The sequence below is a fragment of the Magnolia sinica genome, chromosome 9 (genome assembly GCF_029962835.1).
Source record: "Magnolia sinica isolate HGM2019 chromosome 9, MsV1, whole genome shotgun sequence".
In the NCBI taxonomy this organism is placed as follows: domain Eukaryota; kingdom Viridiplantae; phylum Streptophyta; class Magnoliopsida; order Magnoliales; family Magnoliaceae; genus Magnolia; species Magnolia sinica.
The window spans coordinates 90,794,212-90,806,765 of record NC_080581.1 but is presented as its reverse complement, the minus strand read 5'-3'; the positions used below and the strand labels follow the sequence as shown (position 1 = coordinate 90,806,765).

Genomic DNA, 12,554 nt, shown 5'->3' with positions numbered 1-12,554 from the left:
TTGGCTCCACACAATGTATGATAGATATTAAGTAGAACCCGTATAAAAAAGTAAATATTGGAATATATATATATATATATATATATAGAGAGAGAGAGAGAGAGAGAGAGAGAGAGAGAGAGAGAGAGAGAGAGAGAGAGAGAGTGTCATGCTCACCTAAGCATGTGCGCACCTCTGCACACGTTTCATGGGCGTCTAATCCGAGCGGCCCATGTGATGCATCCCATAAAACCCCAAGGTAACAAATTTCACCCTGATCTAAAATTATGGTGGGCCATAGCAAAGAGAAATGCAAATCAAGGGAGGAAACTGTTTTCATTTTTCATGGCCCACCAAAGTCTTGGATCAAAGTAAAAATTGGGCCCGAGAAGTTTCATGAGGTGTTGTTTCACCTGGACCATTTAGGTTTTGGAGTAACATCACATATGATGAGTTCTCAAAAAAGTTCGCACGAGTTCCATGCGAAAAGTTGCAATCGACTATATATATATAAAGAAGTACAACCGGTCAAGATTGGCACAACTCGAACTCGGCTTGGTCCTCGAGCTTAAGCGGCCAGCTCGACTTGATTCAGTTAGCAACTTGGGCCAATTCGAGCCAAGTTTGAGCCTGTGCCGCATTTTCTCAAACACATGGAGTTCACTTTCAACTTCTCACACTATGTAAGACAACAACAACAGTGTACAAGTATTTCATCAAACACTTACTAGGCAAATTAAAATCAAGATACAAAGGTAGTTTTATAATGTAATGTTTTTTTTTTTTTTTTTTACAGTGATTTATTTCATATCCATACCTGCTTCGCCACTAGCTGATCCCACAGAGAATGTATGCATCTGAAACAACACTTTGTTGAGTTATTTCATCTAACACTGTAAGCAAAATCAATATTAAAATAACCAAGTCACAGAATTGGTTCGATCCGAGTTCGATTCGAGATGAGGTTTGATTTGAGTTGATTTGAGCTTGGACAAGCTCAAACTCGACTCAAAATTTTTTCAAGCTCCAAAAATTAGCTCGACTCAGTTCAAACTTGGTTTCGAACCAAGCCGAATTAAGCTTTTTTGAGTCAAGTGGAGAGAGTTAACCGAGCTAACTTGGTTTGTGTACAGCTCTATGAAAGAGAATTAAAAATTTAATCATATAATATTAAAAATCAAATAAATCTTTTTTACTTTTAATAATATAAATGATATTTACTAAATGTAATTATCTACTAAATAAATAGAAACAAAATTAGCTACTCGAGGCGTAAGATAAATTACAATCCAAGGGATCCAAAATAACTATTTCACCTTTCTAAACTTAGTGCCGTCCACGTGGCACTTTTTCATTGGTGAGGGAAGGACGTCCACACAAGTAAATACAATTGCCATGGAGTTAGTCATGAGCTGATCCAAGCATTACATCCAAGCATTACTGAGAGGTGATGCTTACCGCACACATCTCCCTTTTTCAACGGGGAAAACTAAATATGCTTGATAATCGTCATTGGGATGATTAGATCTGACATTGGTTATGAATTTTCTTAGCCATGTGATCCTTCTATGATGTGTCGCACAGTTTGAATGGTCTGGATTTCCACACATGAGTGCCAAATAGGAGGAGGATGAGTCACCACCGTTTTCAAAATGATGGTAAGCTATCACAGAAGTCTACCCGTGTAAAACAGGACATGACTCGGAAAGCCACTCACGAGGATGCGTCCGTGCCCAACCGAACTACTTTCAGCTCCAGAAAATGGTTTGATACTCTGGTGGAGTGCGTTTATTCATACTCATGGAAAATGACAATGTATATGTGGAAGATGAATTCCATCAATCAAACCGTCCAAAACATAATTATCCATTTATCTGCTCTAAATTTATATCAAAAATATTAAATTAATCTATTCTGATTAATGAATGCTTTGATATTCTTGTTCAATTTGAACTGTTGACTAATTTTCTTTTTAACTATTCATTTAAAAAATACAAATGGATCATCCAAACAGTATATTTTCTGGACAAAATCATATCTAAAGTTTTTACCACATTTTGAAAGATTGAGATTGAGATAATATCTTTCCACGTGTACGGTGATTTTATGAAAGCATACATTTTTTACATGCTCCGGCAGCGTATATCAAAAGAGAGTATGATTCAGTGGCAGAATGCGTGTCAAAGATCCCTGCCTACGGAACACGTGTTAAAGATCCTGTCCATTCATCAGATAGGGCTCATTGTCAAAATACTATAAAACACAAATCATAGTAAGCTCATCAACTGGGTGTGTGTGCATGTGTAAAAATAAAAATAAAAAATAAAAAAAAATGGGCCACACGTGTAAGTTCAATTTTCTCCGTTGAACTTTTTCTAACCGTCCAAAATTTTCCACATTATTCATTAGCGAAACCAGCATTGGTTTTTATTCATGGCATGCTCACGATGTCCCCTGACAGATGAATGGCCCAGATCTTTAATACGTGTTCTATACGGTTGGATCTTTGACACGTAGTTCGCCCCCTCACATGAGAGGCCGCCTACGCAATCACGACGGTGAAAATCCAAACATCGGAACGATCTTGCCTTTCAATAATACACGTGCTACACGTGCAGCCGTCCAAACCTAGGATTATCGGGCGCGGATCTTGTCAGTATCCAAATCGCTACTGAAGTGACGTCACCAAGCTCTGTGGACCCCACCATGATGCGTGTGTTGTATCCATACCGTCCAACCATTTGTAGAGATGGTTTTAAGGGATGAGAAAAAGAATGAGATAGATCTAAAGTTCAAGTAGACCCCACCATAGAACAAAGTGGGGACAGTGACATCCACCGTTCAAAACTTCTTAGGGGCCACAGAAGTTTCCGATCAAGCTTATATATTTTTTTTTCACTTCATCTATCTCTATGTTAACTTATGAATAGGTTGGATCTAAAAAATACATCATGGTGGGCCCTATAAATGTTTCAACGGTGGGTGTGACTGATCCCACAGTTTTCTCTGATGGTCCACTTGAACTTTAGATCTATCTCTTTCTTTTTCTCATGCTATAAAAACATCTCTACGAATGGTTGGACGGTATGGATACAACACACGCATCATGGTGGGGTCCACAGAGCTTAGTGACGTCACTTCAGTAGCCATTTCGATACTGACCTTGTCAGTATCTAATCCGCGCCCAGGATTATCTGGGATTTCCCATCGATGGCCCACAGAACTACTAGATTAATCTCAGCCGTTCATTTGGACGGTGTTTTAGCAAATAATCTCGACTGTTAGTTGACTTTTTTTAGTTTTTTCTTCCAGAGGAATGATTACATCCTTCGGATCGGAATCTCTGCTGTGGCCAGCGGCTGCCGGTCCTGATCTCTGTGGAGCCCACCTTGTTATTTTATCAAGACATCTGGTCCGTCCATCGGGTGCATCCATTAATGTTAAATCGATGACCCAAAGATCAGACCGTCCAAATAGTCGGACCACACCACAAAGAGGCATTGGTGAAGGGACACACACCATTGAAACTTTTCAGATGCGTGAGGCCCACCGAAGACTATATATGCCATCTGATCCGTTCATCAGGTGGGGCCTCATCAGGATGGATGGATATGGATGTCAAACCATCAACATGGTGGGCCCCACAGAGGTCGGGTGTTGTTGCAGCACCTGTTGTAGCGGATCCACTCATCAGGTCCACCACATGTGTACGTTTGGTAAATCCGTCGCCTCTCCATTCTATCCATCTTTACTCAGGTGCGGTCCACCTAATGGATGGATCTCCTGATTTTCACGCCCAACAATCTTCAAGGTGGGGCCCACCTTCACCGTGGGTTGGATGTATTTCCTATACCTTTTTGATGGATGCGAGCTTTCCTCCCTTTTCTCCACCGTCCATGTACCTTTTTCAAAAGTCCTCTAAAAAGGAACGATTCAGATCATCTATTAAATGTGGGGCCTGCCGGATGATCCGCTTGGATCTCGCAGAGACATGCCACGTGTACAAAATCCAACCACTGATATATAAAAGTAGGATTAGTGCGTTTGACAACCGAATCTAATCCGAAAAAAAAGAAAAAAAATAAAATACGGAAAATCAGAAAAATCAGTCTATCGAAGAACAAGAAAAAACAAACCCCTAAAAATGGGGCAAAAATCAAAACCCTAGAAATCCGATGTAGAGATCGCCCCCTTTCGATCTTTCTCAATCTCTCCGCGAGCAGACGATCGAATCCATTGCTCGAAAACCCTTGATTTCGGACATCTCATCCGTTTCTAGCACCAGGTAGGGGTCTTCAAGGACTGGGGAATCGAGAAACCCTAGATCGGAAAAGAAAAACGAGAAATTTACGATTGCATCCGATTCGATTGTTGCTTTTGTTGCAATTTGGGAAACAGGCGTGATTTTGGGGAACGTATGCGTTGAATTTCGGTCTGGAATTGTTAGAATCTGGTGTTGTTTTGTGGCTTGATCCTGATTTTGTTTCTGAGATTTGAATCTGAGGGATTGGAGACTGTTGGAGACATCACGGTTTTTTTTGGGGGAGATGAATTGAGCTGGACATTTTAAAGATTTGGTTACTTTTGGGGAAGAATTAGGTTTTTTGGGAGTCGAATTTAGTAGATGATTGGAGGATTGAGGGGGATAAGTTTGGGAATTTGAGGCCTTTTTTTTTGGAGGTAAATTAGGGGTTTTCTATGATGGTTGTTGGTTTGGGGATTGGGGCCTTGAGAAATTAGGGTTTGTAGGAGTTGAATTTAGGATTTGGTTTTACTATTTGGGGGGAGTTCTAAGTAGAGTCTAGAGATTCAGGAATTTGAGTTTTATTTGGGGATTTTTTCTTTTGGGAGCTGAATTGAGTAGATGTTTGATGGTTCGGAGGAAGGAGATGATATTGGTGTTTTTGAGGTTTGATCATATATAATATCAAAGGCCAATATTTTTTTTGATCTATTGTTTTCATTAAAAATGCACGCTAGGCATCGCAGCCCAGGCGATGGAGTTAGGTCGACTTCAGTAGGAATGTACAATTCTGAGTACCGGAGTTTCAATCGAGGGTTTGGACGGGGCCCACCAAAGGCTTACCCGCCACCTCCACCACCGCCTCCGCTTCCGCCTCGTAGGGTTGGTGACATTTTCATGGAAGCTGGTCGGCTTGCAGCGGAGTACTTGGTTTCTCAGGGTGCGCTGCCTCCCAGTTCACTTCCAGGGAAATGGCAGAATGGTAGTAATGTTCAGGAATTTAGAGCACAAGATAGAGAACACCTGCCAATACCTCCTGAGGGCAGGAATTTGTCCTTCGGTCGGTTCGGGAATGTTGGTCCTGAGGGTGGTTCTGGTCGGAGAAGGTTTCCTGATGAGTTCAATTCGATGGGGCCAAGAAGTCGTATGAGAGGGAGGAGGAGAAATGGACATCTTAGAGGTTATGGTTCAGATTGGAATAGAGAAAATGGAAGGAGTGGACCATGGTCGGAACAAGCCAGGGGTTTTCCTGATATAGTGGAGGGCGAGGATGATTTTGCTGGTGGGTATCATCGAGATCCAAAGGTAAGTTTTGACTTTGTGGGCGGGGCCCCAAAATATTTTGCCTATGAACAATCATCAAAGGACGAAATGTCAATTGACTACGAATCTGAGCTAGAAACATATGAGTTCCCGAATGATGCTGGTTCCAAGGCAAGTTCTTCTAGCACACTGAAAGAACTTCCTCCCGAGACAGATGCAAATTTGAACAAAGCAGCTGATGATGCAATAGGCATCAGTTTGGATACTGGCGAGGTGAAAGACATAAAACATGAAGAGGAAATGGAGAAAGAAACTGTACAAGAGAAGTTAGATAAGCAGGATTGTTCAGTGGAGGATGATCCAGTGAGCAAGCATGGCAGCGATTTGCTACAACTGTGCAATTTTACAAAAGTGCCAACCAAGACCCGCTCTTCGTTGACATCAAAGGCGTTGAAGGTTGATCAAAGCCCCACTACTGAAGAGAGGAGTGCATCTGATGTTGCTCCTGCAATGTACAAAATCCCTGAGGAAGAAGTTTCTATTGATGGCTCTAAAAGTGATTTGCTTACAAACCCAATCCACATTTCGGATAACCTTGCTTCTGATGACATTTCTGAAGTACCTTCTGTTCAGTCTGTTGACGAGGCTCCAAATTTGGAACCTGCATCTGTTGTGGAGAGGGAAATATCCCCCAGGCCACGATCTTTCTCAGATACACCTTTTACTAACCAAGAAGAATCAAGTGACTGCCCCCCAGGGTTTGACATATGCAAACCTGTCGTTGCGTCAAATGAAGATGAAAGTTCTGTGCAGCATGAGACTATGAGGGAGGCAACCAAGAGACCTAGGGAATGGCCTCCATCTGGGGCTTTGCAGGATGATGAGTACTTCCACCTGCATAACTCAAAAGCGAAACAGTCATGTACACAGTTTGAGGGACTTTCACCGGATGTGGTAATGGTTGAGGCAGATGACCAAGAGACGGTGGTGGAAGGTGCTTCATCTCCAAAAGCCAGGGCTGAATCTGGTATTGAATCAAGAGAAGAGAAGCAGTTCCCATCCAGTTCATTTAAAATCTGTGACCTCAACCTCACAGATGCTTCTGAGATTACTGAGAACCCACATGATCTCGTTCAGGATCACGTTTCTGCTGATGTCGCTGATCTGGGAGTTGAAAAGGAAGCACTGGTGGATGTTGGATTGTCGATCAGTAATAGCTTCAAGAACACTAGCGACTATGATGGATGTTCAAGCGATGCCAAAGAGGTTGCAGTCATTGATGTGCCAGATGATCCTGTTATAGAAGACAGGGTCTTCGGTACCTCAGAGCAGAAGTAAGTTTCTTTTCTCACTCAGAATTATTCCTTTGTTTCGTTTGTTTGTTCTTAGGTCTTCTGATTTTCTTATGTTATAGCTGTTCTACGCTCGACCCAAATTTTTACATGCCTATGTTCTAGTTGGATACCATTGTCATTATTGTCGTTATCATCATCATCAATATTATTTGATAGACAGCTAAGAAATTTTATTGGAAAAACAAGACATACAAAAAGATATTTACTAGTAGCCGAGATTGCAACACTGGAAGGTTGCTTCCTAGAGCATCCTCTGCTGCTGATTAACGGGTAGATGAGTAGGCTCCATGGACTTGGACAAAATGCAATGTCAATGTTGACAATAAGTGGATTTCATCGAGGCTAGTTGTGGAAATTGTGCATTAGATAAGGTATCTCCTGCATTCGGTTAAATAGCTGATTGTTGTCTTCTAAATTTGGAAATGTTATCATGATACAGGACCGAAACTATATATTCAAGCATAGAAAGCTTTCTGAATCATACAGAGAATGCTGTTGATCTTCCTGATGTTCAGGATGGCTATGGTCATGCAATTTCTGAGTTTCTCGGAGCTGATATCTCAAATTGTTCTTCAGTACCCAATGGCATTACTGACCTACAGACTGAAATGACTCTTCACAATCAAGAGGTACCATCATGAAACTGATAGAAGCTATTATTTTTTCAAATTCTGTGTTTTCTTGTGTGATAATGTTGGTTGCCTTGTGATCATTTTGGCAGCATAGGTATTCATTAGCTGTATTTTGAAATTGTGTTTCTTTGTATTTTGTTTTAATAAATTGTGCAATCGCTTTCTGATACTTTCAACTTACAAGTGATCACTTCTTTGTTGTGATTCATCATTTTCAGGGAATGCTGGCTGACGACGATCAAATCTATCTAACACTGGGAGAAATACCAATAAGTATGTCGAGATTTAGTTGAATTGTAGTATTGTTGAATTTTTGTAGGCCTACTTGTGCTACTGATTGATCCAGCTTTTGGAGTCTACCAACAATTTCCATTTAAACTTGCTTGAATTTTCAAATAGCTCATATCTAACTTTTGGGTTTGGCTATAGTGCTCTTTCTTTCTTTCTTTCATTTATTTCTTTTCTTCTCTCTCTCTCTCTCTCTCTCTCTCTCGGGCAATATTGGGCCTGTTTGGATTCATGGAAAAAAAGAAGAGGAAATGGTGTTTCTTGGTAAATACTGTTTCTAGAAAATGGCCAGAAAGGAAAAGCTGTTTCCCTTTATTGCTTTTCAACAAGATTTTCTTGAATTTTTTTTTTCCTCCATTTGCAAATATGCTGTTTGAAGAAAAGGAAATTTTCATGAAAATTTTGCTCAAAAGTCAAATGGTGACACATGTATGCATTGAAGATGGATTGTGACATCACATTGTCACATGTGACACATCAGCACATGTGGGCTGCTTGAAGATAGATGGTGGCAGGCACATGTGACATGCTAGCACGTGTAGCGCATGGCTTAAAGATGGATGGTGGCACATGTAGGGTGTTTGAAGATGAGGGTGGCACATGTTGCACATGAGTCACAATGGAGTTTGTGGCACGTTGATATGCACACTTGAAGATGGTGGTTGTACATGTTGCGCATGTGGCACATTGGCACATGTATGGTGGTTTAAAATGGATTGTGGCACTTGTGGTACATTAGCAGTACTTGAACGGACGTTTGCACATGTGGGACATTTAAAGGTGGTCGGTGGCAAATGTTGCATATGTCGCAAATTGGCACACGTTGCACATGGAAGCGCTCAAAGATGGAGAGTGGCCATGTGGCATATGTGGCTCAATTGCATGTGGCACATCGGCAAACATGGGCTGTTTGAAGATGAGGGTGGCACATGTTGCATGTTGTACACTCGCCCGAGGTTTGGGCGAACGGCTAGCGTCATGTGTTTTCTACCCACAGACACAGTTTCGATTCCCCTCCTCGTGCTTTACGTGCTGCACATGGTTTGCGGGTGATTGCATGCATCCATAGGGAATAGTCTCGCCTTCAAAAGGGCAGGGACACTGTTGCATGTTGCTCATTAGTTTGTGTGGCAAAAAAATAAGCAGTGGCACATGTGGCATATTGGTGCATGTGTCCTCTGTTTTGAGGTTACTTTGGGGCTCAAGGTCAATTCGCAAAAGATCCAGATTTTGGGGGTCCATCTCTCGAAGGAGGCCTCTCACTTGGCCAGTATTTTTGGATGTTTAGCAGGATCCTTTCCATCCGCTTACTTTGGGCTGCCTCTGTGTCTATGCAAGTTTGGTAATCACCTTGAGGTTGAAAATCTTTGGATGACTGTCCCCTGTTTTGAGGTTGTTTTGGGCCTCAAGGTTAATTTGCAAAAGAGCAAGGTTTTGGGGGTCCATCTCTTGAAGGAGGAGGTCTCTCACTTTGCTGGTATTTTCGGACGTTGAGTAGGATCCTTTCCATCTACTTACTGAGGGCTGCCTCCATGTCTAGGCAAGCCTGCTAATCACCTTTGGGACTCGGTCATTGAATGTATGGAAGGAAAGCTGGCGCCATGGAGTAGGCTTCTGTCCCTTGGGGGCTGAATTTCCCTAATCAAGGCATCTCCTTTGAACCTTCCTGTTTACTAAATGTCCTTATTCCGATGCCCCAATTCAGTTCTAAAGAAGATCGACAATCTTTGTAGAGATTTTTCGTGTTTTTTTTGTCGGGGGGGGGGTATTCATATATTGGTAGAGGCTAACACGGCACTCCCAGGGAAATGGGTCTGTAGATTCTGCAAGGATGAGAGTTAGGGGTGGAAATCTATTGTGGTTGGGAAATATGGTCTTGTTGATGGAGGATGGTGCACCAAGGAATCTTCCCTTTATCGAGCATCTCATATTTGGAAGGCCATTGCTCAGATAGCCAAACTAGTGATTTCGGGAATGCATTTCGCAGTTGAAGATGGGTCGAGAATAAGATTTTGGGAAGATTTCTGGTTTGGTGAGTCTCTACTTCGGATGAGCTTTCCTTCCTTGGCTTGCTTATATCCCATTCAAGACATCTCAGTGGCTGATTGCTTTTCGGAGGAAGACAATGAGGGGAGTTGGGTTCCCCCTTGCTGGCATGACTTATCTGATTCGGAGTTCGATGAGTTTCTTTCTCTTCTTTCCCGGTTAAAGGCTCTCTCTCCCTCCTCGGGTATAGTGGATTCTTTGGTTTGGTCCTACAAATGAGGGCTTTCTCGGTGAAATCTCTATATTGGTTTTTGACACATCCTTTCCCAACTCCTGCAGTTCCTGCTGGTTGCTCCCATATGGGGCAGATTTGGTCATATGAGGTCCTGCTGAAGGTGGCAGCTTTTGCATGGCTTGCTGGTAGAAATCGCATTCTCACTGTAGACAATCTTCGCAAGAGGTCCTTGATCCTTCCTAATGTTTGCATCTTATGCCTCTGGGACCAGGAAACGGTCGACCACCTTTGTATTCATTCTTCTTTCGTCTCATCTGTGTGGAATGAGGTACTGTCTAGCTTTGGTATGCACTGGGCGATGCCTAGATCTATGGAGTGCCTCTTTTGCTCTTGGAACGATGTGAAGATGGGCAAGAGGAAAACATCTCTATGGAAGATAGCCTTGCTAGCAGTCCTTTGGGCTGTTCGGGGAGAATGGGACAACTGCTGCTTCCGCAACTGTAAGAGCTCTGTTCGGGGGGTTGCTCATAAGGTTTGGATGTATATTAGGGACCGTGACCCATGTAGGGCGCCAATGTTAATTTTTTGCTTTTGCTGTGTTTTGGTGTTTCTTTCTGTTGCCCTTGTGGCCTTTAATAAAGTTCAGCTTCTTTCCAAAATAAAAAATAAAAATCTGTGGTCCTTTAAGACGGATGCTGACACATGTTGCACGTGTGGTACATTGGCACATGTGGGGCACTGAAGATGGACGGTTACACATGTGGGGGCGCTTAGGAGATGTGACTACCATGTGGGGCACTGTATAAAGAGGGTTCATTTCCTCTCATCTACCTCAATTTCTTGGAAATGATATTTCTTAAGTATGGGCAAGGAATCAGAAAAGGGGCATTTTTTAAGGAATGAAAGGGAAATGGAAATACTGTTTCCAAAAGATTTACAAAAGCAAACAATGGAAACATCGGTTTCATGGAAATGGCATTTCTTCACTTAACTTTTCAGTGAATCCAAACAGGCCCATAAAGAATAAAGCAAAATCTGTTGCCCCCAGTGGCTTCTTAACACCTGAAAACTAGATAACTAAATCCTAGGAGTGCATGCAAAATATCCAAATACTTGCGGTTTCTGGAAATTGTTCTTTAATCATGATTTCATCTTGGTTGGTTGAGGCAAATTGGAAGCAGTACATCATCAGGACTCGATCCCGAATCTTCCCTCTATTTGGGCAACTAACCAGCTCACCAAACAAGCAGAAAGTTTTAGAAGACCACATGGAAAACTATGCATGCTTTTGCCACATTAATTCTGAAATCTGACTACTGATGCCTGCATTCCTCAGTAGATCTTATTTCCTTCATAAGGAGCTGTCTGGAGTTGTTTGGGGCTTATGAAGGTGGACTTTGGACTTTGTAAATTCTCAATGAACTGCTGATTCTTTGTTAAGGTCATGCTTACTCTAACCTTGTGGCACATGGCTGTGTTTCTACCAGTGGAATATGTGCTATATTAGTTCAACTGGACCTACCCTTGATTTTGAACTTCCATTTGTAGCTGTGACTTAAAATGCAATCAGTTGTCTTCTTTCATTTTCATTTCCAAACAAACTGTGGGCATTGCCATCATTTTGAAGCAAGTGTTTGGTTCTTTGTCATTTCCAAACAAGAGGTGGTCTTAGATTTTTGTGAAGTTTTGTTTCTAAAAAGTATTTGATTTAATTTTCTATACTGATTATTTGGGTAGTTTCTCTGGATGCCTTTAGAGCTATCTGAGGTTGCATGTTGTGGTCTCTAAGCATGTTGTTCAAATCTCATTATAGTTTCTCATGCATTGTTTCTTTCAGCCCCCTCGTATTGTTTATCTGGTCCTAAATGCCTTGTAACTTGTCTGTAGGCTTTCTGGGAGTCTGGGACCAGCCCCCTCAGGAGTATGGGAAGCCTTTCTGAATTGCTTTGGTGCATTGCAATGACATACTTGTGACCCACAGTTATATGTCAGCTATTGCTTGTACCAGGCCCAAGAAATCAAGATTTAATATGTGGCATGCTTAGTTTCTTCTTTCTTGTTATTAAGGTTGGTGTTGTTGCTGCTGTTCACCATTCCCTGATTCCCATATCTTTCAGCTTCATGTAAAAGTACCCGGTTCTCTTTTTTAATGGATGAAGCATGGTATCATTCTAAATCTTCTCCTGAAATTGAGGTTATAGAGATCTCCCCAGGTAAACTTCTTTTGCATGTTGTGTGTTTTACGTATTGCCTATTTTGCTTCATGGGATGATTGATAGATGAAGATGAGGTATCATACAATTCTCAGGCAGAATGTTTGTACATACCATTCCTGTTTTCATCTTGTGCTTGTTGTTCAGGGGTAAAAACCGTTGACATGATGCCCTCACCTTCAATTGCCCATGCACAAAAAATCCTCCAAATTGGAAGTTCCTAGCTAGAGAATATTTGGTCTTCTTTTGGTTGAATGTAAATCATTGCTTCTTTTTTTTTTTTCCCTTAACCATCAAATTGTTGGCATCAATTAAAGTGTTAGGAATCTTCCAACATGGGGGATTTTGGTGGGGCCATTC

At 41.7% G+C, this 12,554-nt stretch overlaps 1 protein-coding gene across 1 annotated transcript; it reads left to right on the top strand.

The window, feature by feature from the left end:
* The first annotated feature begins 4,039 nt into the window (after positions 1-4,039).
* Positions 4,040-12,210, top strand: LOC131256061 (uncharacterized protein At4g26450). Its single transcript, XM_058257092.1, has 4 exons — positions 4,040-6,819; positions 7,280-7,469; positions 7,691-7,745; positions 11,869-12,210. Exons 1-4 carry the CDS (start codon positions 4,949-4,951, stop codon positions 11,919-11,921), a joined length of 2,169 nt encoding a protein of 722 aa, XP_058113075.1. The 5' UTR covers positions 4,040-4,948; the 3' UTR covers positions 11,922-12,210.
* The last annotated feature ends 344 nt before the right edge of the window (positions 12,211-12,554 follow it).

Excerpts from the sequence above, each read along its gene's own strand:
- LOC131256061 (XM_058257092.1), top strand. The coding sequence starts at position 4,949 with ATGCACGCTAGGCATCGCAGCCCAGGCGATGGAGTTAGGTCGACTTCA. Across the intron at positions 7,470-7,690 it reads TGACTCTTCACAATCAAGAG|GGAATGCTGGCTGACGACGA; the intron begins GTACCATCATGA and ends CATCATTTTCAG. Across the intron at positions 7,746-11,868 it reads ACTGGGAGAAATACCAATAA|GCTTTCTGGGAGTCTGGGAC; the intron begins GTATGTCGAGAT and ends ACTTGTCTGTAG.